The sequence below is a fragment of the Oncorhynchus masou genome, chromosome 6 (assembly GCF_036934945.1).
Source record: "Oncorhynchus masou masou isolate Uvic2021 chromosome 6, UVic_Omas_1.1, whole genome shotgun sequence".
In the NCBI taxonomy this organism is placed as follows: Eukaryota; Metazoa; Chordata; class Actinopteri; order Salmoniformes; family Salmonidae; genus Oncorhynchus; species Oncorhynchus masou.
The window spans coordinates 58,772,492-58,800,051 of record NC_088217.1 but is presented as its reverse complement, the minus strand read 5'-3'; the positions used below and the strand labels follow the sequence as shown (position 1 = coordinate 58,800,051).

Below are 27,560 nucleotides of genomic sequence, written 5' to 3'. Positions count from 1 at the left end.
GTCTACGTACAGATGAAGTCGGAAGTTTACACTTAGGTTAGAGTCCTTAAACTCGTTTTTCATTCACACCACAAATTTCTTGTTAACAAACTATCGTTTTGGCAAGTCGGTTAAGACATCTACTTTGTGCATGACCCAAGTAATTTTTCCAACAATTGTTTACAGACATTACTTCACTTAATCACAATTCCAGTGGGTCAGAAGTTTACATACACCAAGTTAACTGTGCCTTTAAACAGCCTGGAAAATTCCAGAAAATGATGTCATGGCTTTAGAAGCTGCTGATAGGCTAATTGACATCATTTGAGTCAATTGGAGGTGTACCTGTGGATGCATTTCAAGGTCTACCATCAAACTCAGTGCTTCTTTGCTTGACATCATGGGAAAATCAAAAGAGATCAGCCAAGACCTCAGAAGAAAAAAACGTAGTGCTCCACAAGTCTGGTTCATCATTGGGAGCAATTTCCAAATGCCTGAAGGTACATTCATCTGCACAAACAATAGTACCCAAGTATAAACACCATGGGACCATGCAGCCATCATACCACTCAGGAAGGACACGCGTTCTGTCTCCTAGAGATGAACGTACTTTGGTGCGAAAAGTGGATATCAATCCCAGAACAGCAGCAAAGGACATTGTGAAGATGCTGGAGGAAACCGATACAAACGTATCTATATCCACAATAAAACAAGTCCTATATCGACAACCTGAAAGGCCTCTCAGCAAGGAAGAAGACACTTTTTGGAGAAATGTCCTCTGGTCTGATTAAACTAAAATAGAACTGTTTGACCATAATGACCATCATTATGTTTGGAGGAAAAAGGGGGAGGCTTACAAGCTGAAGAACACCATCCCAACCGTGAAGCATGGGAGTGGCAGCATCATGTTGTGTGGGTGCTTTTTTGCAGGAGGAACTGGTGCACTTCACAAAATAGATGGCATCATGAGGCAGGAAAATTATGTGGACATATTGAAGCAACATCTCAGGACATCAGTCAGGAGGTTAAAGCTTTGTCGCAAATGGGTCTTCCAAATGGACAATTACCCCAAGCATACTTCCAAAGCTGTGGCAAAATGGCTTAAGGACAACACAGTCAAGGTATTGGAGTGGCCATCACAAAGCCCTGACCTCAATCCTATAGAACAGTTGTGGGCAGAACTGAAAAAGTGTGTGTGAGCAAGAAGGCCTACAAACCTGACTCAGTTACACCAGCTTTGTCAGAGGAATGGGCCAAAATTCACCCAACTTATTGTGGGAAACTTGTGGACGGCTGCCCGAAACATTTGACCCAAGTTAAACAATTTAATGGCAAAGCTATCAAATACTAATTGAGTGTATGTAAACTTCTGACCCACTGGGAATGTGATGAAAGAAATAAAAGCTGAAATAAATAATTCTCTATTATTCTGACATTTCACATTGTTAAAATAAAGTGGTGATCCTAACTGACCTAAGACAGGGAATTTTTACTAGGAAGAAATGTCAGGAATTGTGAAAAACTGAGTTGAAATGTATTTGAATAAGGTGCATGTAAACCTCAGACTTCAACTGTGTATAGGGCAGCAGCCTCTAAGGTGCAGGGTTGAGTAACCGGGTGGTAGCCGGCGAGTGATGGCTATTTAACAGTTTGACGGCCTTGAAAAATAAGTGTTTTTTCAGTCACTCGGTCCCAGCTTTGATGCACTTGTACTGACGTAACCTTCTGAATGAAGGTGTTGCAGGCGTTGCTCGGGTGGTTGATGTCCTTGATGATATTTTTGGCCTTCCTGTGATTATCGGGTGCTGTAGGTGTCCTGGAGGGCAGGCAGTATCCCCCGGTGATGTGTTGTGCAGACGGCACCATCCTCTGAAGATCCCTGTGGTTGGTGCAATTGCCATACCAGGTGGTAATACAGCCTGTTTGTGAAGGTCATAGGGGACAAGCCAAATTTCTTCAGCCTCCTGAGGTTGAAGAGGCACTGTTGCGCCTTCACCATACTATCTGTGTGGGTAGACCATTTAAGATAGTCAAATCAAATTTGATTTGTCACGTGTCGAATTCAACAGGTGTAGACCTTACAGTGAAATGCTTACTTACAAGCACTTAACCAACAATGCAGTTCAAGAAATAGAGTTAAGAAAATATATACTATATAAACAAAAGTAAAAATATATATATAATATAAAGTAACACATAAGATATTACAGTTTTCAGTGATGTGTACACTGGGGAACTTGAAGCTTTCCAAATTCTCCACTGCATGTGGATAGGGGCATGCTCCCTCTGCTTTTTCCTGAAGTCCACGCTCCGCTCCTTCGTTTTGTTGACGTAGAGGGAGAGGTTATGTTCCTGGCACCACTCCACCAAGGCTTAAGACAATTAAATACTCTACTAACAAATAAGCTGTTACACATTATTCTATGTATCTCCCTTAAGGTCCCCTAGCCCAATTGTCCTTTGTATATTATTAATATATACTTGTTCCACATGTACTTCCTGTATTGATTTATTAATAAAAAATCAAAATAAAATAAAACCACTCCACCAGGTCCCTCATCAGTGATGTGTACGCCAAGGAACTTGAAGCTTTCCACCTTCTCCACTGCGGTCCCGTCGATGTGGATAGGGGCATGCTCCCTCTGCTGTTTCCTGAACTTCACGATCAGCTTCTTTGTTTTGTAGACTGAGTGAGAGGTTATTTTCCTGGCACCACTCTCCCAGGCCCCTCACCTTCTCCTTGTAGGCTGTCTCGTCATTGTTGGTAATCAGGCCTACTTTGGTTGTGTTGTCTGCAAACTTGATGATTGAGTTGGAGGCGCGTGACCACTAGGGATGAAGCGGTTACCAGTTTCACAATTATCCACAGTAAAATTCCTGACGATTAGTATTACCGTTTCAAAATGTTCTTACCGTTAAAACCCGTGTTTGATTACCACGGTTTGAAAAAGCCATGGTAAATACTGTCCAGCATCAACCAAAGTTAGCAACAGTCTGACGCCGGTGCAGCATGCAATGTGGGTTTTGTTTTGTGTGAAAGCATGGAGGAAGGCAGTGACAGCGCTCTTGAGATTTTTCAGCATTTGTAGAGGACCAAATCTGAAGTGTGGTCATATTTTGGGTTTTACATTAGTAGAGAGGGAAAGTTAATCGAAGATGGTAACCCTGTCTGCAGGGTTACCAAATGTGCTGGTTGATAAAATACCTGTATTTATGGGAAAGATGTTTGAAAAGGGCATTTTGTTCTTAAATGATATTGTAAATTGTAATGGTAGAGTTATGACCTTCATGGAGTTATCAAAATTGTACAGGAAGGTCTGCTAAATCCAAGAGTACAACCAATTGATTACATTATTGTCACAAAAATGGAGGAGGCGGGTGGCAACGGGAGGAGGTAGTGAACTGGTCTGTCTGACCAATATAAAGGATCAAAACTGGCAACTGTTTTTGGTCTCAGGTTCAGGATTGGCTGAAAATGCATAGCATGGATCTAAAATTGACCCTATAAACAGTACTGTTAGGAGATCTGGAGAGACCGGTTCAGTCAATTACAAATACTCTTAGTAAAAGTATTTATTTTCAACACACAATCTGTAGATTCTATTCGATTAGATAAATTGAAATTGTACGTTAAACATCATAGCATAGTTGAAAGATGTGTTGCGTAGAAACACGAAGTGGGTGGCCAGCAGAGATAGATGGGATGGGCTGAGGGAAGGTATGTGGAATTGGAGACAAGTGGGAGTGGAGTTGCTGTGTGTTAGAGAGAATGGATGATCAAAATATAAAGGGAAAAAAAGTCCAAATAAAACATAATAAAAGTACATTTGAAAGACACTAAGTGGCAGTGTTTTTACAACTAATGCCGGATTGCCTGAGGCTAATGCCTTGCACACAATCATATACAGTTGGCATTGCTGTTATGATTTCAGTTGTCCTTGATGTCCTTTGTTTTAAATGTATTATTTTGTTTTAAAAAATGTGCATTGATGTTTGCTGCTTTCTTCGGTCTTTTCCTTGTTGGTTGTTGGTGCATTAGGGGGTTCTTGGGGGTGGGGAATGGAATTAAAAAAAATGTTTTTGTTTTTTTCCTTCGGGGGGGGGGCTATGGGAGGGCTCTCGAATGGTTGAGGAAAAACTATTGGGGAACTGTGGGGGGGGGGGGGGATCTTGGTGGGTTCGGGTTTCACAAGATTGTGATCATGAAAAAGGAGACTGACATATTTTATGCACACGCACTCTCACACAAGGATGGCTCTGTTGCAGAAAGACTGATACATGTTGCAGAAAGACTGATACATGTTTGATCGTGTCTTGATGCTGTATTGTTTGTCCTTCATGTTCTAATACTTTAATGTTATCCCTTCCTTGTGTTTTTGTAATAAATCAGTAAAAAAATATATATATTTTTTAAACCCTGTCTGCAGAACAAGCAACAAAAAGATAACGCTGTGAGAGGGGGCAACACTTCAAATCTCTTGAGTCATCTTTGTGACTAGCACTTTATATCAAATGAAAGGTAAGTTAACTTTTAGCTCAATGCGTGATGTGGGGACTTTGGAATGGGGGAATGTCATGGTTTGTCTGTCTAACTTGCTAATAGCTTGTCAATAATGTAAACTGAATCCTTCAGTGTTACCTACTCTTGTAAAAACACAACACGTTGTTCTGCTGCTGTATGCGTCGTGTGTCTGAAGACTATTCACCCATTGCACACGATAACACGTTATGTAGTTTAGTCACCCAACCAACATATTTTGTTCATTTAAAATCCAGAAGTCATCGACTTGGTTGTAAAAGTGTTCCAACAGGAGAAACACTATAGACTCCTATGCAAGACTCCTATGCAAGACTCCTATGCAAGACTCCTATGCAAGACTCCTATGCAAGACTCCTATGCAAGACTCCTATGCAAGACTCCTGTATTTATGTCAATTGTTGGGCTCAATGCAATTACTATCACTGTCTTAAGACTCTTTTGTATTTATGTAAATTGTGTATGGGGTCATTGGATATATTAAAATGCAAAGCAGAAGATACATTATAATTATTATTCACCTAGACTGTGTGTAACACTAGTAATAATAATAATACTACATTTGCTATTCCCTTGTTTACAGAGTGGGAGTGCAGAAGGCAAACCCAGTGATGCTACTGGTCCCTCCTCTACAGTTGTGACACAGACACTTGAGAAAGCATTTAAAAAAGGCAGGCTGTTTATGCACCCACATCAAAAAATGCTCAGGACCTCACTGCACTCATTTCATATTACATTGTAAAGGACATGATGCCAAATTGTTGAGAGGCCTGGCTTTCTGCGGCTGATGAAGGTTGCTGTGCCTCACTACAAAGTGAGTGCTGCTAATTTTATTTGTTGTTTGTTTATTTGATTTGCTTACTTAATAGTCACAGTGGGAACCACATCCGTTATACACTTCCTGATGAACTCAGTCACTGTGTCCGTGTATACATCAATGTTTTTATCCGAGGCTACCAGGAACATAGCAAAGTCTGCATGACAACGTGTGTGTGTGTGTGTGTGTGTTTTATACGGCATACGCAATAATTATGACCTGAACTCATAATGAAAATAGGCCATGGTTGACAGGCATGATTATTTCAAAGAGCGATGTTTCCAAATTATTTGGACTAAAACATTTTATTGAATTTTGATTGTTAGACTAACAGAGGAGAACAAATTTCAGATGCAAACTAGACCGTAAAGTTAAATTGTACGTATATTTTCAATCCTGGTTAGGGAGGCTGACTTACGAGAAATGAGGTCAAAGCACTTCTTGTCCTCCAGACTGGGCTTGACTTGGCACGTGAGCAGGTTGAGTTTGGCTGGTGGTTTGTTGGGCTGAGGAAAGGATAGCATGGTTACTCCCAGGGAAGTCCCTCCTGCAGATGACAATAATGTATGCCATTGCCCCAACTGATGACCAAGCTATGTTAAAGCTGAAATCTGACTTTACCTTACAGAAAAAGCCCTAACTGGTTTAAAATGTGTACTTAATGCAAGCAAGACTAAATACATGTTCTCTAGTTCTCGCACTGCTCTCTTTCACCAGGGTCTCTTTAGTATCATCTCTCTCTCTCTTTGTCAATTCTGTTTTGCTCTGACAGGAGTGCAAGACACCATTATCTAATAATAATGATTAAACATGGGGTTTATAGTTATTTTCAGCAATTGAAGTGACCAACAGTGAAAAAACGCTGCTTTCAATGACATTCAAATGCTGTTTCATGGCTGGAAATTGTGAACACTATAAGAGCAGGAAAGGGCAACGGGCGGGCCGCGGCCCACATTTTGAAGGATATACAGATGAGCAAGTTAAAAAGCTAAGATTTAAAGTGGGCTTCTTTTTAAGAAATAGATCTTGCCTCTCCCTAAATAGCAGAAAGACGAATTGAACAGTCAACTTTCCTGCAATTTCTTGATTATGGTGACACCATTTGCCAGATTGCAGCAGCCACTACTCTTAAACCTTTGGATGCCATCTACCATAGGAGCATTCGTTTTAATCACTGGTGACAGTTTTAAAACTCACCACTGCATCCTGTATCAAAAGGTTGGCTGGTCTTCATTAAAGGCCCATAGATCAATTCATTACTCCCTTTTTGTTTACAAAGCCATTCTACCCAAGCTTCCAACTTCCCTAACTTCGTTGCTAACGTATAAAAGAACCAAACCAATCCTGCGAGCGGGTTAACTCGAGGTCCCTCTGATCTCGACCAATTAAGGTAAATCCTCTTTTAGTTTTAGCCTCTCAGCCGATTGGGGACAGTCTGTGCACTGATGGAGGGATTGTGCGTTCCTGGTGTAACTCGGGCAGTTGTTGTTGCCATCCTGTACCTGTCCTGCAGGTGTGATGTTTGGATGTACCAATCCTGTGCAGGTGTTGCTACACGTGGTCTGCCACTGCGAGGACGATCAGCTGTCCATCCTGTCTCCCTGTAGAGCCGTCTTAGGCGTGTCTCAATATGGACATAGGAATTTATTGCCCTGGCCACATTTGCAGTCCTCATGCCTAAGGCACGTTTACGCAGATGAGCAGGGACCCTGGGCATCTTTCTTTTGGTGTTTTTCAAAGTCCGTAGAAAGGCCTCTTTAGTGTCCTAAGTTTTCATAACTGTATCCTTAATTGCCTAAAGTCTAAGCTGATAGTGTCTTAATTACCGTTCCACAGGTGCATGTTCATTAACTGTTTATGGTTCTTTGAAGAAGCATGGGAAACCGTGTTTAAACCCTTTACAATGAAGATCTGTGAAACTATTTGGATTTTTACGAATTATATGTGACAGACAGAGTCCTGAAAAAGGGACATTTATTTTTTGCTGAGTTCAGCTAGCTGCTAAGAGGACGTCATGTCATTAGAGGAGTGGGTGAGTGACTGACTAACTAACTTTTTCTCCTTGTATCGTTTTACGGTGGCTACACAGCCAGGATGTTGCAACTGCCTGTAAACACATGGTCCAGTTCAAAGAGAATGATGGCAGGCCCTTGTCGCAAACAGCTTGTTTGCATATAGGCCTACTGTACCTCCGATTGGCTATGGCGCATCGGTCTGCGTAGACTCTGGTCCTGGACGAGACAGATGTCTTTATTAGGTGTTATTTACTTACTGCAATGTCAATTGTCCAAATGCACGGCCGCTTTCCCACTCTATATTGCTATAGAATTTTCAAATGTCTTAGAATGTTTAGGAATTACTTATACTACGAATTTATAAAAACGTGAAAATGACCATATCTAAGTGTTTGCTTGTCAGAAAATGCAAAAAAACAAAAACAAATGTGTCATATTCTTCCTGGTGGTGTATATGAACAGATTTGTATAATATTTAATGTTGCTAAAATGCTGTCAGTTGCACTTTAAGCATTAAAGTTATACTTTATTTAGGGTATAGAAATCGGCAGGTTTTTACTAAAAGATAACATGGTAATCACATAGGTTATTACTATCACGTTTGATTCATTAAAAAAGCCCCACCAGGCACTATTTAGTACCAGGTTATCATCAATAGTGTCAGAAGACAATCCACAACACTGAACTCACAGTTCCATGTGCAATAGTTAGGTAGCAGTTCTGCACAGTGCAATTCCTCTTCTGCCACATCTTTCTCAACCTGCACGGAACAAATACCAAGAGTGAACATTTTTCAGCCTACAATCTGACTGAGGTACTGTGATGTAATTGTATGGAAGCTCAAATTAAATTCTCACTATACACATAGTGATACTACATCCGTCTAGTATAAATAGGATTTCACTTGTACAGTGGAAAGTAAGTATGTGAACCCTTTGGAAATGCCTGGATTTCTGCATAAATTGGTTAGAAATTGTGATTTGATCTTCATCTAAGTCACAACAATAGACAAACAGTGTGTTTTAACTAATAACACTCACATTATTGTATTTTTCTTGTATATATTGAATACATCATTTAAACATTCACAGTGTAGGTTGGAAAAAGTATGTGAACCACTAGGCGAATGACTTCAAAAGTTAATTGGCGTCGGCTAACCTGGAGTCCAGTCAATGAGACAAGATTGGAGATGTTGGTTAGAGCTGCCCTGCCCTATATAAAAACACTCACAAAATTTGAGTTTGCTATTCACAAGAAGCATTGCCTGATGTGAAGCATGCATCAAACAAAAGATATCTCTGAAGACCTAAGACTAAGAATTGTAGACTTATATTAAGCTGGAAAGGGTTACAAAAGTATCTCTAAAAGCCTTGATGTTCATCAGTCCACGGTAAGACAGAAGAAGCCACTGCTGTCCAAAAAAGACATTGCTGCACATCTGAAGTTCGCAAAATGTTCCACAGAGCTACTAGTAAAATATTCTGTGGACAAATTAAAGTAAAATTGAGTTGTTTGGGAGGAAGGAACACACAACACTATGTGTGCGGAGAAAAAAAGGCACTGCACACCAACATCAAAACCTCCCCCAACTGTGAAGTATGATAGAGGGAGCATCATGGTTTGGGGCAGCTTTGCTGCCTCATGGCCTGGACATCTTAGTATCATCGACAGAAAAATTAATTCACAAGTTCATCAAGACATTTTGCAGGAGAATATAAGGCTATCTGTCCGCCTATTGAAGCGCAACAGAAGTTGGGTGACGCAGAAGTAAATCAACAACAGAATGGCTTCATCAGAAGAAATTACCCAGTCAGAGTCCTGACTGAATTGGCCCAGTCAGAGTCCTGACCTCGATTGAGATGCTGTGGCATGACCTCAAGAGAGCGGTTCACACCAGACATCCCAAAAATATTACTATACTGAAACAGTTTTGTAAAGAGGAATGGTCCAAAAGTTCCTCCTGACCATTGTGAAGGTCTGTTCTGCCAACTACAGAAAACGTTTGGTTGAGGTTATTGTTGCCAATGGAAGGTCAACCAGTTATAAAATCCAAGGGTTCACATACTTTTTCAATAAAGACATGACAATGTATAATTGTTTATGTGTTATTAGTTTAAGCACATTGTGTTTGTCTATTGTAGGGACTTAAAATTTGATCTGATCTTCATCTATGACAAATTTATGCAGAAATCCATGTAATGCCAAACGGTTCACATACTTTTTCTTGACACTGTAGGTATGACAATTCTGCTTGGGATAATGACTTTCACACAGATAAAGTGTTCATACCCGTCACTTCTCTTGTAGAGGAATCCCGCTTTCTCTGTGCCATAATGTTTGTTGCCTTGCAGCTGGTGCATGCTGTAGAATGTCTGCTTGCTCAAGGAGTCCTGGGTTTGACAAAGAGATGGAGGTCATTTACACGATTCCCTACCACGACGTCCATTATTTTCTATAATGTACAGAGCGTCACCATTTTCCCTTTACAAGCGTTTTGCTGCACCTGCAATAACATCTGCAAAACATGTGTATGTGACCAATAAACATTTATTTGATTTTACATATTCCATATTAACATATCATGACTCAAGTTTCAATATCTAGATCCTGTGACTCAAGCAGTGAGGAACACGGAAAGCAGAAATGTGATGTCACAAACAAGACAGATTAACGTATGCATGCAAGTACAGTAGTAGCTGAGTGCTAGGTCAGGCAGACAATCTCTTCTTGTCAAATACCACTAAGATGAGCCATAACATCATAACAAAAGTTTAACAAAAGTTAAGTTAGTTTTAGTTAAACGAAAGTTTCTAAAAAGGGTGATTCATAAAAAGTACAAATAGCCCTTGAATGTAAAACATTTTGCTTGTTGCACAAGGACTGAATAGAACCACCACAGGTGTACAGTGCATTCGAAGAATTCAAACCTGATGACTTTTTCCACATTTTGTTACGTTACAGCTTTATTCTAAAATTGATCAAATAAAATAAAATAAAAACAGGTTTTTAGAAATGTTTGCAATTTTTTTTTTTTTACAAAAAAATTGAAATACCTTATTTACGTAACTATTCAGACCATTTGCTAGGATACTCAAAATTGGGCTCAGGGGCATCCCTGTTTCCATTGATCATCCTTGAGATGTTTCTAGAACTTGATTGGAGTCTACCTGTGGTAAATTCAATTGATTGGACAGGATTTTGAAAAGGTACACACCAGTCTATATACGGTCCCACAGTTGACAGTGCATGTCAGAGCAAAAACCATGTCATGAGGTCAAAGGAATTGTCCATAGAGCTCCGAGACAGGATTGTGTCAAGGCACCGATCTGGGGAAGGGTACCGAAACAATTCTGCAGCATTGAAGGTCCCTAAAAACACAGTGGCCTCCATCATTCTTAAATTAAAGAAGTTTGGAAGCACCAAGAGTTTTCCTAGAGCTGCGCAATCGGGGGAGAAGGTGGTCCCCATGACAGACCTCCAGAGTTCCTCTGTGGAGAGAGGAGAAACTTCCAGAAGGACAACCATCTCAGCAGCACTCCACCAATCAGGCCTTTATGGTAGAGTGCCCAGACGGAAGCCACTCCTCAGTAGGCATATGACAGGCACATGACACCCCACTTGGAGTTTGCCAAAAGGCACCCAGAGGACTCTCAGACCATTAGAAACAAGATTCTCTGGTAAAAGCCAGATTGAATTGTTTGGCCTCAATGCAAAGCGTCACGTCTGGAGGAAAACTTGCACAATCCCTACTGTGAAGCATGTTGGTAGCAGCATCATGTTGTGGGGATGTTTATAAGAGGCAGGGACTGGGAGACTAGTCAGGATCGAGGGAAAGATGAACGGAGCAAAGTACAGAGATCCTTGATGAAAACCTGATACCAGAGCGCTCAGGACCTCAGACTGGTTCACCTTTCAACAGGACAACGACCCTAAGCATACAGCCAAGACAACGCAGGAGTGGCTTTGGTACAAGTCTCTGAATGTCCTTGAGTGGCCGTGCCAGAGCCCAGACTTGAACATCTCTGGAGAGACCTGAAAATAGCTTTGCAGCGACACTCCACATCCAACCTGACAGAGCTTGAGAGGATCTGCAGAGAAGAATGTGAGAACCTCCCCAAATACAGGTGTGCCAAGCTTGTAGCGTCATACTCAAGAAGACTAGAGTCTGTAATCGCTGCCAAATGTGTCAAGGGTCTGAATATCTATGTAATGTCTTACTTCCGTTTTTATTTTTTATACATTTACAAAAGTTTCTAAACACCTGTTTTTGCTTTGTCATTAAGGGGTATTGTGTGTAGATTAATGAGGGGGGAAAAAAACAATCATACATTTTAGAATAAGGCTACTACGTAACAAAATGAGAGAAAAGTCAAGTGGTCTGAATACTTTCAGAATGCACTGCATTTCCGGGTTTTTGGTTATAAATTTATTTTTTATCATATGCAAGTACTGTACATATCAAGTAAATCAAATTCAACGTATTCTCCTTGACTGGACGACTTGCAGGATTGAAATAAAACCACAATGTTAATACTTTATATAATGAATTACAACATCCACATTTAGTGAGATAATACTCACCCCATATGAGCATGGAAGACAAATGCTTTACTCAAGAAGAATTTAAAAATATATATTTTACTCTTAAACAACCTCAGATGTTACATTTTTTTTTTACATAGACAGGTTCATTTAGAATTTCAATCAAACCTGTATGTATGGTGCGGCAGGGTAGCCTAGTGGTTAGAGCGTTGGACTAGTAACCGGAAGGTTGCAAGTTCAAACCCCTGAGCTGACAAGGTACAAATCTGTCGTTCTGCCCTTGAACAGGCAGTTAACCCACAGTTCCTAGGCCGTCATTGAAAATAGGAATTTGTTCTTAACTGACTTGCCTAGTTAAATAAAGGTAAAATAAAAAAATGTATGGTGTGTGCCCTCACCTCTTTGAGCTCAGGCTGCAGTGAGGGCCGGAGCTGGTCTCTCAGAGAGCAGAGTTGTCTCTTCTCCTCGTCCTGTCTGTGTTTGATCTGGACAGAGCACATTCAATAATACCCTCACCATCACCTCCCAATACACACACACACTCCAGACCTCTCACACACACTCCACCCACCCCTCACATCCTTCCCCTCCAAACACATTCCAGGTTGCACAAATTGACTGTGTGAATGGCTGCTATAAGACAATCTCAGCATTGCAGAAATATTGAGAATAAAAATCTTCTTTTAATACCCAATGGTTGTGAAAATGTATTGCTTAAACATATCCAAACTTTACAGTTCTACAGCAGTGTTTAGGGGGTAGGAGCTAGAGACTAGGGGTAAAACATGTGTAATTCAGCCCAAGGAAATCTGCCAGAGGCATTACAGGTGCTCCGACAGCAAAAGTCCTCATAGCCCTTCACCGTGCAGGATAGGGTAGTCATAAACAGAGCACGTTTAGTCGTCTACTGCCTCACTATAATCTACATGAACAAGCATCGTGCAGTGTCTACTCTGATGGATTTGATCCAGTTGGTTGTTGATCAAAGGGCTGTACTGTCTGTGTGAGCTGTAGGGTGGGGAGAGTGTTCAGAATGCAGATGCCCTGCTTCAGTCACATGCAAGTTTTCTGCCCATAGGGCAGCTGTGCATGGCTCTCTGAATAGAGCTGTAGAGGTTTGAGGCTAACTGAGCTGATTATCTCTATCTACTCTAAATGTGAGAACAGGGCTAACAGCGTGGGCTGTTTATCTCAATAGAATGTTAATGGAACCCAACAGCTGGGAGAGAGGACAGTCGCTGACTACTGATGTGAGGGGGAAAACAATTAACAGTTCAGATTACATTCATTATATGGTTTCTGGAGAGATTCCTTACAATTGGGCTTGTAGCAAAACCAAAATCAATCAGTTGTGTGGGGGATGGTTGCAACAGAAAAGCAAAACTGCAGTTGATTGCAACTGGCTCATTCTGAGACTGCAGTAGGTGGTGTTTGTAGTGAACATCACTTTTGCATGTTGCCATTTGATCGAACACCAGAATGTACAGGGCTCATCTGTGAAAGAGACCGTGGTCTCAACATACTCCCTGCTTAAATAAAGGTTAAATAAAATGAAATCAGACACACATTCATTGTGGAATGCCACTCACAGTGCCCAGCGCTCCTGTGAGCTCGTCAATATACTGCTTGAGCTTCTCTGTGGCCACCAGGCACTCCTGAAAGAAACTGACAAAAGGAAATATCAGTTTATTGCTGCATTGTGTGTGTATGTGAGAGTATGTGTGAGTATGTGTGAGAATGAGTGAGTGAGTGTTTGGATGTGTTGCAGGATGGGCTAGCATGTTTCCTGATTCTGGTCACATATGATGGAGCATGGGAGAGTCAGTCACAGGGGATATTGTATTTAACATCTAACTGATGTGTTTGGCACACACAATTGATGCTCTGCTGAAAGATGAAAATGAGTTCTACAATAGGCTGCTTCTCATCTGGTTATCTGTATATGATCATGCCATCATACTTCTAATGCATGACCCTCGGGCAAATCTAAAACCGCAACCATTATGTCAACTCATTTCGCAACTACTTATCTTGTTCAAAAGCATTTTTTAATAAATCACCCTTTACTCAAAATAATGCATCAATACATCTATCAATCCTCTGGAGTCCAAGCCTGAATTTCACCAATATGATTTATCTAGATTATGATATAATAAAACCTAAGTATTTTATAAAACACTTAGCGCTAGCACAGTAATACCGTATGTGAGACGGACATTATTTACATATTTCAATAAGATATCAAGTCATATGCTTTAAAAAGTTATTGGATTTTTCAGGAAAGCAGGCAATAGATTTTTTCAATGTACTTACAGTACAGTATACAATCACTCCACTCTCCCCATTATTTTTACCTCCTAAGGTTCTCCTTTTACTCAATAAACCTCAGAGCAATTTCTCCCCCTAACTTTTAATTAGACAGAGACCACATTGCCTTACTTGCACTGGGAGTGATAGTGCTTGATGAGATTCTGAAGCAGGTCGACACCTTTCTTAGTCTTGATTTCGTTCACTTTGATGAGGTACTACAAGAAACAGAGGAGAAGCAAACGTTTTTATGGTTGAGTTACTCATCCATTGAATAAGCCAATGTGTCTGTCAAGCAGTCGTTAAGACAGAGAAACTACAGATTCCAATGGAAGACCTTGGAGCTATTCAGAAAGGTTTTATATCTGAAACTCTATGTCATTACAGGATAAGAGGTCAAACCCTGAGGTAACACCCCATTCTCAGTTGGCACAAATGTTGGCCAAAGCTCTAAGCCAGAACTGTTAATCAGATGTCAAAACTTTGAGACTCCCCCCATATAATTTCAATAAGAACCCCTCTATACAGTAGATCCCGCTCACCTCACACATCTGTAGCTGGAACATCCTGCGCTCCTTCTCCATCTCCTCTGCGATCTCTCCCCCACTCACCTCTGTACGCACCATGCCGTACTGCTTGGCTAGCTCCCGCTTCTCCTTTTCGATCTTGGTGCTGAGTGATACAATATAATAGTAGTTCCTCTCAGGTCAGTCAAAGAGATAAACACACTGGTACCGCTCAATACGGTTGGTTGATTCATACAGTTGAGAGAATTGGACAAAATGCTATTCTAAACTCAGCAAAAAAAAAGAAACGTCCTCTCAGTGTCAACAAACTTAACATGTGTAAATATTTGTATGAACATAACAAGATTCAACAACTGAGACATAAACTGAAAACCTTCCACAGACATGTGACAAACATAAATAGAATAATGTGTCCCTGAACAAAGGGGGGAGTCAAAATCAATGAAATGATATTGATATCTTTGAAAGACAGGTTCCTGAAAAAAGGATGTTTCTTTTTTTGTGTGATATCGATAAGAGATACTGATTATATTTCACATGAGAAATAGGTCAACTATTAATGCAAAAATGAATGCAAAAATCATATGAATGGTAAATCATTATGTAAGGATCAGGGAGGAGCTTCTTAGTATGACTTGTAAATGGTTCTGGGCTGTCATCTGATTTTTTCAATATGGTATTGTTGTCATATGATGTTTTTGTGGTCATTTACATCGAAAATCACAAGATTGGATTCAGGCCTTGGGGAAAAGCGAGACTGTGGGGAGCTTGAACAGGAATGGCTTGTAATAAAAGCATATAGAGAATCATTCAAATGATGCACGGCTCAACCACTGTTTCCAGTACAGGGGATGTGAATGTGGTGTCAAGGGCAGCTGTACCTCTGACCCCGTTAGTGGGAACAGGCACACAGACGAATCAAACCCCACCATGGACAAATTGCCCCACTGAAAACAGCCCCACAGATTACAGTAATTCAAAGCTGGTTGCTATGACACTTAAAACCTGATTTGAATAGGAACAGATCCATTTCGTCTTGTTGGTGGAAAGTGTGAGGATATAACTTCTGTCTCTTGGACCAAATTTATGGCATGAACAATAACTCTTGCACCACAAATCAAAACAATATCCTCCAGCCCATTGGCCTGGCAATAAACCAGCCTGTTATTTCTACTTAATTAAAACAGCGATACAGAATAAAAAAAATACAGCATTATTTCAGTTGACTGTAGGACGTATGAATGCAATGCATTGTTTTGATATTGAGCAAATGCATCATTTGGCACCGGTGCGGAAAATGTAAAAGCCAGGTAAAATCATTGTTCCCTCACCAGGACCATTTAGCTGTTGGGCAGATGTACACTCACAATTTATTTTCGTAGTCCCTCCATGCTTTGTCAAATGGCTTTTTCAAATCCTGACGGAGAAGAGAACAGAAATGTTGCATTATTTTAGAGTGGTCATCACAAATAAGCAATACGACAATGATATTTGAGCGAGGCAAGATCAGCTATTTGACATTTTAGACATACCCCTTTGACCTCTTTCAGGTCTCCTTTTACTAGAGAGTCCAGGAAGAAGTTGATGTTGTGCAGCATGCTCTTTAACTAATGGGAAGACACACTCAGTTCACGTCCAGTTGTGGTGGGTTACAATACGCACAATGTCAGACTGTCACTGGGGAGCTTTGAAGTAGACACAACAGAAACACATTCTAATTGATTATTCAAGTTTGAGTTTTTTTTATTTTTACACAAAAGAGGTTTACGTCAGAACTTTGAATGAGACAAAGTATCACAGATATCACAGAGAAAAAAAAGTGACGCACATCATCTGCCAAGTTAGTTCTCTTCTCGCTTAATGAGATGTCTGACTTTTTTAAATATTTTTTTTATATATATATACTCTCGAAAGCAATCTCTCTCACCAAGTTTTTTATTGGCGTCAACAGCTCTTTGGAAAATTCAGCAAACTTAGTGAACGCAGAGGCCACTTCCTTCTCTCCATTGGAGTGGAAATTAACAACCAGTTTCTCCATGGAACTGATGTACAGCTCCAGATGGGAGATATGGTCTATAAGGGGGAAAGGGACGATACGTTTAGCACACATACATAACAGCAGATGACAGTTTTAAATAGATCAGTGTTAATAGGCTCACATGATTCCTACATTCTACTCTAGGTAATGGCTACCATTTGTGCTATAGATCTTGGATAATAGGTGCTATTATATGTGTGCTGCAAATCAGATAGAATAATAGATAGAATAAAAGCTTTCCGGTTCCGGGTTGGAGCGAGCGGTCGCATCTACACTTCGGTCCGCAGGTAGTATAACTTTTCATTACATTTTCATTACATTTCATTATAGTACAACGGTTTGATTTGTCTAATCTTAGCAATTTCTTCTTAGCTAGCTACATAGCCGTCTTTGTATCAAAGATAATTGCGTAATTATCGTATTTCGTCGTCCTAACGTAGTCTACACTGCTATCTGCCCAGCAGCTAGCTAACGTCCACCGTCTACTAGCACTGTAGAAACTATTACACTCAACTGAACGACTCGATTAGTGCAGTGTTAGCTAGCTACATAGTTGTCTTTGCTGTCTTCGTATCCAAGATAATTGTGTAGTTTAGAGTGTGTAGACTTAGAGTGATTATCTTAATTTACCGAGGTTAGCTAGCCAGCTATTTGTCGTCCTTAACGTAGGAGATACTGCTAGCTAGCTAGCCAACAGCTAGCCAACGTCTACCGAATAGAACTTCAACAACCCGGTCAACATTCCGCTTCGCTCCACAGGTAGTATCACATTTTCATTTCACTTCATTACAGTACAACGGTTTGATTTGTTTGATCGTAGCTAGCTAGCTACATAGCCGTCTTTGTATCTAAGACAATTGTGTAGTCTAGAGCGATTTTCTAGGTTAGCTAGCCAGCTATTGTCGTTCTTTTAACGTAACGTAACGTAATCAACACTGCTAGCTAGCCAGCTAGCCCCCGAATAGCAGCACTGTAGAAACTATTACACTCGACGGAACGACTTGATTAGTGTAGTGTCAACAACGCAGCCACTGCCAGCTAGCCTACAAAGTCAACAACGCAGCCACTGCCAGCTAGCCTACTCCAGCAGTACTGTATCATTTCAATCATTTTAGTCAATAAGATTCTTGCTACGTAAGCTTAACTTTCTGAACATTCGAGACGTGTAGTCCACTTGTCATTCCAATCTCCTTTGCATTAGCGTAGCCTCTTCTGTAGCCTGTCAACTATGTGTCTATCTATCCCTGTTCTCTCCTCTCTGCACAGACCATACAAACGCTCCACACCGCGTGGCCGCGGCCACCCTAATCTGGTGGTCCCAGCGCGCACGACCCACGTGGAGTTCCAGGTCTCCGGGAGCCTCTGGAACTGCCGATCTGCGGCCAACAAGGCAGAGTTCATCTCAGCCTATGCCTCCCTCCAGTCCCTCGACTTCTTGGCACTGACGGAAACATGGATCACCACAGATAACACTGCTACTCCTACTGCTTTCTCTTCGTCCGCCCACGTGTTCTCGCACACCCCGAGAGCTTCTGGTCAGCGGGGTGGTGGCACCGGGATCCTTATCTCTCCCAAGTGGTCATTCTCTCTTTCTCCCCTTACCCATCGGTCTATCGCCTCCTTTGAATTCCATGCTGTCACAGTTACCAGCCCTTTCAAGCTTAACATCCTTATCATTTATCGCCCTCCAGGTTCCCTCGGAGAGTTCATCAATGAGCTTGATGCCTTGATAAGCTCCTTTCCTGAGGACGGCTCACCTCTCACAGTCCTGGGCGACTTTAACCTCCCCACGTCTACCTTTGACTCATTCCTCTCTGCCTCCTTCTTTCCACTCCTCTCCTCTTTTGACCTCACCCTCTCACCTTCCCCCCTACTCACAAGGCAGGCAATACGCTCGACCTCATCTTTACTAGATGCTGTTCTTCCACTAACCTCATTGCAACTCCCCTCCAAGTCTCCGACCACTACCTTGTATCCTTTTCCCTCTCGCTCTCATCCAACACTTCCCATACTGCCCCTACTCGGATGGTATCGCGCCGTCCCAACCTTCGCTCTCTCTCCCCCGCTACTCTCTCCTCTTCCATCCTATCATCTCTTCCCTCTGCTCAAACCTTCTCCAACCTATCTCCTGATTCTGCCTCCTCAACCCTCCTCTCTTCCCTTTCTGCATCCTTTGACTCTCTATGTCCCCTATCCTCCAGGCCGGCTCGGTCCTCCCTCCCGCTCCGTGGCTCGACGACTCATTGCGAGCTCACAGAACAGGGCTCCGGGCAGCCGAGCGGAAATGGAGGAAAACTCGCCTCCCTGCGGACCTGGCATCCTTTCACTCCCTCCTCTCTACATTTTCCTCCTCTGTCTCTGCTGCTAAAGCCACTTTCTACCACTCTAAATTCCAAGCATCTGCCTCTAACCCTAGGAAGCTCTTTGCCACCTTCTCCTCCCTCCTGAATCCTCCTCCCCCCCCCCCCTCCTCCCTCTCTGCAGATGACTTCGTCAACCATTTTGAAAAGAAGGTCGACGACATCCGATCCTCGTTTGCTAAGTCAAACGACACCGCTGGTTCTGCTCACACTGCCCTACCCTGTGCTCTGACCTCTTTCTCCCCTCTCTCTCCAGATGAAATCTCGCTTCTTGTGACGGCCGGCCGCCCAACAACCTGCCCGCTTGACCCTATCCCCTCCTCTCTTCTCCAGACCATTTCCGGAGACCTTCTCCCTTACCTCACCTCGCTCATCAACTCATCCCTGACCGCTGGCTACGTCCCTTCCGTCTTCAAGAGAGCGAGAGTTGCACCCCTTCTGAAAAAACCTACACTCGATCCCTCCGATGTCAACAACTACAGACCAGTATCCCTTCTTTCTTTTCTCTCCAAAACTCTTGAACGTGCCGTCCTTGGCCAGCTCTCCCGCTATCTCTCTCAGAATGACCTTCTTGATCCAAATCAGTCAGGTTTCAAGACTAGTCATTCAACTGAGACTGCTCTTCTCTGTATCACGGAGGCGCTCCGCACTGCTAAAGCTAACTCTCTCGCCTCTGCTCTCATCCTTCTAGACCTATCGGCTGCCTTCGATACTGTGAACCATCAGATCCTCCTCTCCACCCTCTCCGAGTTGGGCATCTCCGGCGTGGCCCACGCTTGGATTGCGTCCTACCTGACAGGTCGCTCCTACCAGGTGGCGTGGCGCGAATCTGTCTCCTCGCCACGCGCTCTCACCACTGGTGTCCCCCAGGGCTCTGTTCTAGGCCCTCTCCTATTCTCGCTATACACCAAGTCACTTGGCTCTGTCATAACCTCACATGGTCTCTCCTATCATTGCTATGCAGACGACACACAATTAATCTTCTCCTTTCCCCCTTCTGATGACCAGGTGGCGAATCGCATCTCTGCATGTCTGGCAGACATATCAGTGTGGATGACGGATCACCACCTCAAGCTGAACCTCGGCAAGACGGAGCTGCTCTTCCTCCCGGGGAAGGACTGCCCGTTCCATGATCTTGCCATCACGGTTGACAACTCCATTGTGTCCTCCTCCCAGAGCGCTAAGAACCTTGGCGTGATCCTGGACAACACCCTGTCGTTCTCAACTAACATCAAGGCGGTGGCCCGTTCCTGTAGGTTCATGCTCTACAACATCCGCAGAGTACGACCCTGCCTCACACAGGAAGCGGCGCAGGTCCTAATCCAGGCACTTGTCATCTCCCGTCTGGATTACTGCAACTCGCTGTTGGCTGGGCTCCCTGCCTGTGCCATTAAACCCCTTACAACTCATCCAGAACGCCGCAGCCCGTCTGGTGTTCAACCTTCCCAAGTTCTCTCACGTCACCCCGCTCCTCCGCTCTCTCCACTGGCTTCCAGTTGAAGCTCGCATCCGCTACAAGACCATGGTGCTTGCCTACGGAGCTGTGAGGGGAACGGCACCGCAGTACCTCCAGGCTCTGATCAGGCCCTACACCCAAACAAGGGCACTGCGTTCATCCACCTCTGGCCTGCTCGCCTCCCTACCACTGAGGAAGTACAGTTCCCGCTCAGCCCAGTCAAAACTGTTCGCTGCTCTGGCCCCCCAATGGTGGAACAAACTCCCTCACGACGCCAGGACAGCGGAGTCAATCACCACCTTCCGGAGACACCTGAAACCCCACCTCTTTAAGGAATACCTAGGATAGGATTAAGTAATCCTTCTTACCCCCCTTAAATGATTTAGATGCACTATTGTAAAGTGGCTGTTCCACTGGATGTCATAAAGTGAATTCACCAATTTGTAAGTCGCTCTGGATAAGAGCGTCTGCCAAATGACTTAAATGTAAATGTAATAGGCACAATTGGCACTTGTTTTGCACTGTTATCCAGTTCAATTAAATGTACCAAACAAAATTATCTGCTGTGGGTTTTCTTCATTATGATTGTGTTTTACCTTGACCTGAAGCATGCTTGGCTTTAGCAGCTTTCTTCATTTTCTGCAACACTGTTCTGTCACAGTCCAAAGCCTGTAAAACATATACAAAACCATTTAGGGCTTGGCCAGAATTGTATTTTATGTTTCTGAAAACGGTTCTAAATATATGTTTTATGAGTAGTACATGACCCTAGCATGGCAACAAATGAATTCTTAGTGGATTTAATGGGCATCCTCTATTCTGATTGGTTCTCAACCAAACTAGGCTAAACTGACAGTGAAGTTGTCCAATGTGGTGAATTTTTATTTATTTAGTAACTGTATCAAAATATCATTATAACTAGTATTGTAAAAATTCATACCGGTATGTGTATCCATACTTGTACACCTTGAGGGGCGGTTTCTCGGATAGATATTAATAATAGTTTTAGACTAAAAAAAACACTTTAAAATCGACATTCTCCGTTGAGTTCGCTTATTAGTCCAGGACTTGGCTTTATTCTGTGTCTGGGAAACCGCCCCTACAAGTATAGTGCACAATTTTGGTAATTAAGCCCCTTTTTTACTTACCTATAGTCAGTTGAGCTCATGGATACCATGTTTATGTCTCTGCATGCTTTGAAGGAAGTTGAAGGTAGTTTTGCGAGCCACTGCTAACTACCATTAGCGCAATGACTGGACGTCTACCTGAACAGCTAGCATGCTCATGAAACTACCTTCAACTTCCTTCAAAGCATGCAGAGACAAAGCCAAAAATGGGCTTACTTGACAAAATATTAAAATAAGATATCGCCCAGCTCTACAAGAATTCACTGCTCTTTTCCCCTTTTAACCATGTATTTCACCATATATAAGCCCAACAATAAACCAGCACAGCTAATCTTAAAACGTTGTTCTTTGATGTGCATGGCTTGATGATTGATCCATAAAAAAAGTGGTGGCTTGCGCAGAGGCTTGTGAATAGAAGGCTATGGTCAATGAAACGTGTTTCTACTGTTGTTTTTCTGCTCTACACAGAAAAATACAACCAATAAAAAAATAATAATAGGCAATTCAACATGTCATAGCCTAATTCAGAAAACCAAACACAAAGACTGTATAAGACAAAAACATGCACTAAGAATGTGACATAGTATGGTGTGTGTAGTATGTTATTGTTTAAGGTAAAACAATTCACCCAAAGACATTTTTGAGTCTGATACATCATGTTGTGGCAGCAGTTATAACACATACAGTAGAAACTCTTAATACCAAAATGATGTTCATGTCCGTAATATAGGCCCCCCTTCACACTCGTGCACACACAAATACACAGAGAGAGAGAAATGTGTGATGTGAAGAGCACTGGGGGTTTGGTGTGCCCTTGCAAAGAATGCCCCTATCACTGCTATTCATCACAAGGCAATTTTGGAGCACATAAGCGAGCAAGGCAGGATAAATGGTAGTTGAGAGTTTTTAACAACGAGGTATGCGAATGAGGCTGGCGGTGTGGAAAGATATTTATAAAGCCTCATTTACACCTGGTGCTAACATAAGTCCTTTGTCCTGATCTTATCGTTGCATCTACACATGGTAGTAAAAAGCATCTCATCTGTCCACTGTGTCTGCATTGTGACCAGATATCCTGGTCCCTCCCTTTATGCAAATTATTTGACTGCTACTCCTTCAAAATAGCATTTAATTATTTATTTTAAGTAACATAAGTCAACGGTGTCACCTGATAATGACTTTAGAAGGTGGAGTAATGATGATTTAAATGGTTTCACTGTTCAGGTCTGTCTATACTCCGGAGGTGGTCAGAAAGATCTGATCAAAATCAGATCACAATGAGTCTTTTAATCGTATATACTTGCCAAACAATGTGGGCACAAGCAGAATGTGGACACAATCAGGAAAAAGGATGCATGTTAGACCAAGGTATAAATGGGGCTTAAAATGTTTAAAAAAGGTAGCCAAGTGGACAATTTGAATCAAATTTTATTAGTCACATGAACCGAATACAACCTTACAGTGAAATGCTTACTTACGAGCCCCTAACCAACAATGCAGTTAAAAAGCAAATTTACATAAGAATAAGAAATAAAAGTAACAAGTAATTAAAGAGCAGCAGTTAAATAACAATAGCGAGACTGCATACAGCGGGGTACCGGTACAGAGTCAATGTGCGAGGGCACCGGTTCGTTGAGGTAATATGTACATGTAGGTAGAGTTATTAAAGTGACTATGCATAGATGATAACAGAGTAGCAGTGATGTAAAAGGGGGGGGGGGGAAATGCAAATAGTCTGGGTAGCCATTTGATTAGCTGTTTAGGAGTCTTATGGCTTGGGGTTAGAAGCTGTTTAGAAGCCTCCTGGACCTAGACTTAGAGGTCCTGGATGGCAGGATGCTTGGCCCCAGTGATGTACTGGGTCGTTCACACTAACCTCTGTCGTGCCTTGCGGTCGGAGGCCGAGCAGTTGCCATACCAGGCAGTGATGCAACCAGTCAGGGATGAACCTTTTGAGGATGTGAAGACCCATGCCAAACATTTTCAGTCTCCTGAGGGGGAATAGGTTTTGTCGTGCCCTTTTCACAACTGTCTTGGTGTGCTTGGACCATGTTAGTTTGTTGGTGATGTGGAAACCAAGGAACTTGAAGCACTCAACCTGCTCCACTGCAGCCCTGTCGATGTGAATGGGGGTGTGCTCGGTCCTCTTTTTCCTGTAGTCCACAATCATCTCCTTTGTCTTGATCACGTTGAGGGAGAGGTTGTTGTCCTGGCACCACACGGCCAGGTCTCTGACCTCCTCCCTATAGGCTGTCTCGTCAATGTCGGTGATCAGGCCTACCACTGTGTCATCGGCAAACTTCGTGATGGTGTTGGAGTCGTGCCTGGACGTGCAGTCATGAGTGAACAGGGAGTACAAGAGGGGACTGAGCACACACCGCTGAGGGGCCGATGTGTTACCTCCCCTTACCACCTGGGGGTGGCCCGTCAGGAATTCCAGGTTCCAGTTGCAGAGGGAGGCGTTTAGTCCCAGGGTCCTTAGCTTATTGATGAGGTTTGAGGGCACTATGGTGTTGAACGCTGAGCTGTAGTCAATGAATAGCATTCTCACATAGGTGTTCCTTTCATCCAGGTGGGAAAGGGCAGTGTTGAGTGCAATAGAGATTGCTTCATCTGTGGATCTGTTGGGGTGGTATGCAAATTGGAGTGGGTCTAGAGTTTCTGGGATAATGGTGTTGATGTGAGCCATGAACAGCCTTTCGGAGTACATGGCCAAAGACGTGAGTGCTACGGGTTGGTAGTCAAATAGGCAGGTTACCTTAGAGTGGCTGAACAACGAATATCAACATACAGCTGGCTGGTTATACGCTGTACCGGCAGAATATAACAGCGGCGTCTGATAAGACAAAGGGCGGCGGACTATGTCTAAAGAAATTGCTTGCCTGAGGTAGAGCATCTCATGATAAACTGTAGACCACACTATCTACCTAGAGAGCTTCTGTATTTTTCATAGCTGTTTACATACCACCACAGTCAGAGGCTGGCACTAAAACAGCATTTAATGAGCTGTATTCTGCCATAAGCAAACAAGAAAACCCTGACTCAGAGGTGGCGCTCCCAGTAGCCGGGGGCTATAATGCAGGGAAACTTAAATCCGTTTTACCAAACTTCTATCAGCATGTTAAATGTGCAACCAGAGGGAGAAAAAAAAACTTGACCACCTTTACTCCGCACACAGAGACACATACAAAGCTCTCCCTCGCCCTCCATTTGGCAAATCTGACCATAATTCTATCCTCCTGAATCCTGTTTACTGGGGCTCTGCGGTATACCGTTTTTTTTATGATATACCAGTTTTGATGCAGGGACCGGTTTGGGTTTTTACTTTACCTTCACTACCAGTATTTGAATGTTTGGTTTGTTAAATGTGATGCACCATGTGTAATGTCAATTTTTATAGTTTACTTCGCTACTTGGAGTCATCTCACTCTGCGCCTCTTTCCACACAGACCTAGCCATGCCCCCTGTCACTCAAGGAGCGCATTCAATGTTCCTCAACCACGAGACACTTGCGTTCAGTCTGCATGGTCAATGCAGCACATGCAATAATGTTGATGACAACAATGCGGTTTTCACTTTGCTTCTTAATATAAATCCACTAGCGTTCTATAAATGACACTATTCGTTTGTGTTTCTTACATCAGCAAACAGCTAGTTTGTCTTTTCTTAGCAAGTTGCTCTAAAACTTGAGACACTAATGCTAATAGCTAGCTAGCTAATAAATGTACTGAGTAAGAGCAAACATAGCTAGCTAATACAACCTAAATCAGGATGTTGTTTGTGCAACAGTATCTTCTACATCTTCTAAAGAGGAATATGCAAAGCAAGAATATGTTAGCTACATGAAGTATCTAAGATAAAACATGCAATGTAGCCAAAGCTTATAGGGTCCCCTAGGAAACACGTATCAACAATTAAGTTCCTACTCGGTCACAATAACGCCTCCCTGGCATTTTAATCCGTTGTCATCTCAAACAACATTGTATTCAAAGTGACCACTGTTATATCACTATATAATTAGAATATTCATTCTGTTTTCATGACTCCAACAGTTTTGCTCTAATTTGCAAGTCAAATCACAATTGCAACATTTGGTTAAAAATAAATCCTAGATATTTTGCCAATATCGTGCACCCCTACGTGGCAGTGTGGAAATTCTCAATTTAGCAGTGGTACTGCTGAAGTAAAAATACTTTAAAGTACTACTTAAGTCATTTTTTGGTATCTGTACTTTACCTTTTTTTGACACGTTTTACTTTACTACATTCCTAAAGAAAACACTGTACTTTTTACTCCATACGTTTTCTCTGACACCTAAAAACACATTTTGAATGCTTAGAAGGACAGGAAAATGGTCCAATTCAAACACTTATCAAGAGAACATCCCTGGTCATCTACTGCCTCTGATATGGAGGACTCACTAAATACAAATGCTTTGTTTGTAAATTATGTCGGAGTGTGTGCCCCTAGCTATCCTTAAATAAAAAATACAAAAATTAAAATGGTGCCATCTGCTTTGCTTAATAAGGAAATTAAATAAATTATTTATGCTTTTACTTTTGATACTTATAGTATATATATATTTAAAACCAAATACTTTGACTTTTACTCAAGTAGTATTTTACTGGGTGTCTCACTTTTACTTGAGTAATTTTCTATTAACATATAATGATAAAAGTGCTGAAATTTGTTTTGGTTGTAGTTGAATTGAACAGTATAAAACAAAATCACAATGGAGAAATACTCATTGAAATCACTAAGAATGTATGTGTTGCCACCCTAGGATCACTCACTACTCATGAAGCAAACGTAGAACTTTCATTATTAAAAAAAACAAAAAAATACCATCAAGAACAGTCATACCGTCCATTTTTTTTTAATACCGTGATATAATATTTTGCCCATATCGCGCCACCCTACTGCTTACAAGCAAAAACTAAAAGCAGGAATCACCAGTGACTAGATCAATAAAAAAAGTGGTCAGATGAAGCAGATGCTAAGCTACAGGAGTGTTTTGCAAGCACAATCTGGAATATGTTCCAGGATTCCTCCAATGGTATTGAGGATTACACTACATAAGTCATTGGCTTCCTCAATAAGTGCATTGACGATGCCATCAACCATACCCCAACCAGAAGCTATGGATTACAGCCAACATTCACACTGAGCTAAAGGGTAGAGCTGCCGCTTTCAAGGTGCGGGACTCTAACCCGGACGTTTATAAGAAATCCCGCTATGCCCTCTGACGAACCATAAAACACACAAAATGTCAATACAAGACTAAGAAAAATCGTACTACACCGGCTCTGACGCTCATCGGGTGTATTTGTATTTATTATGGATCCCCATTAGCCAAGGCACCAGCTACTCTTCCTGGGGTCCAGCAAAATGAAGACAGTTTATACAACTTGTAAAAAATTACAATATATCAAATCAAAGTTTGTCATTCACAGATTTCACAACTCACTGTGCGCCCTCAGGCCCCTACTCCACCACATACCTACAGTACTAAATCCATTTGTATGTATAGTGCGTATGTTATCATGTGTATGCATGTGTCTGTGCCAATGTTTGTGCTGTTCCAAAAAGTAATTTTTTAATCTGTTTTTTAAAATCTAATTATACTGTTTGCGTCAGATACTCTATGTGGAATAGAGTTCCATGTAGTCATGGCTCTATGTAATACTGTGTGACTCCCATAGTCTGTTCTGGACTTGGACTGTGAAGAGACCTCGTGAAATGTCTTGTGGGGTATGCATGGATGTCCGAGCTGTGTGCCAGTAGTTTGGACAGACAGCTCGGTGCATTCAATATGTCAATCTCTCTAATAAATCTCTCTAATAATCTCTCCTCCA

The 27,560-nt window shown here is 42.0% G+C and overlaps 1 protein-coding gene across 4 annotated transcripts in view; it reads right to left on the bottom strand.

The window, feature by feature from the left end:
- Positions 1 to 27,560, bottom strand: part of unm_sa1614 (un-named sa1614) — a 135,243-nt gene that overhangs the window by 90,326 nt on the left and 17,357 nt on the right. For all 4 annotated transcript variants that reach the window (XR_010456052.1, XR_010456053.1, XR_010456054.1 and 1 more), the window contains exons 2-12: positions 21,175 to 21,247; positions 16,652 to 16,797; positions 16,257 to 16,331; positions 16,092 to 16,141; positions 14,740 to 14,869; positions 14,330 to 14,415; positions 13,480 to 13,555; positions 12,289 to 12,375; positions 9,638 to 9,738; positions 8,039 to 8,108; positions 5,752 to 5,839 (exon numbers count right to left, since the gene is read on the bottom strand). Coding sequence is in view for 1 of the 4 variants with exons in the window: in XM_064969261.1 (XP_064825333.1) it covers positions 5,752 to 5,839; positions 8,039 to 8,108; positions 9,638 to 9,738; positions 12,289 to 12,375; positions 13,480 to 13,555; positions 14,330 to 14,415; positions 14,740 to 14,869; positions 16,092 to 16,141; positions 16,257 to 16,331; positions 16,652 to 16,797; positions 21,175 to 21,247 (982 nt within the window). In the remaining 3 variants the exon portion in view is untranslated. The remainder of the gene's footprint in view (positions 1 to 5,751; positions 5,840 to 8,038; positions 8,109 to 9,637; positions 9,739 to 12,288; positions 12,376 to 13,479; positions 13,556 to 14,329; positions 14,416 to 14,739; positions 14,870 to 16,091; positions 16,142 to 16,256; positions 16,332 to 16,651; positions 16,798 to 21,174; positions 21,248 to 27,560) is intronic.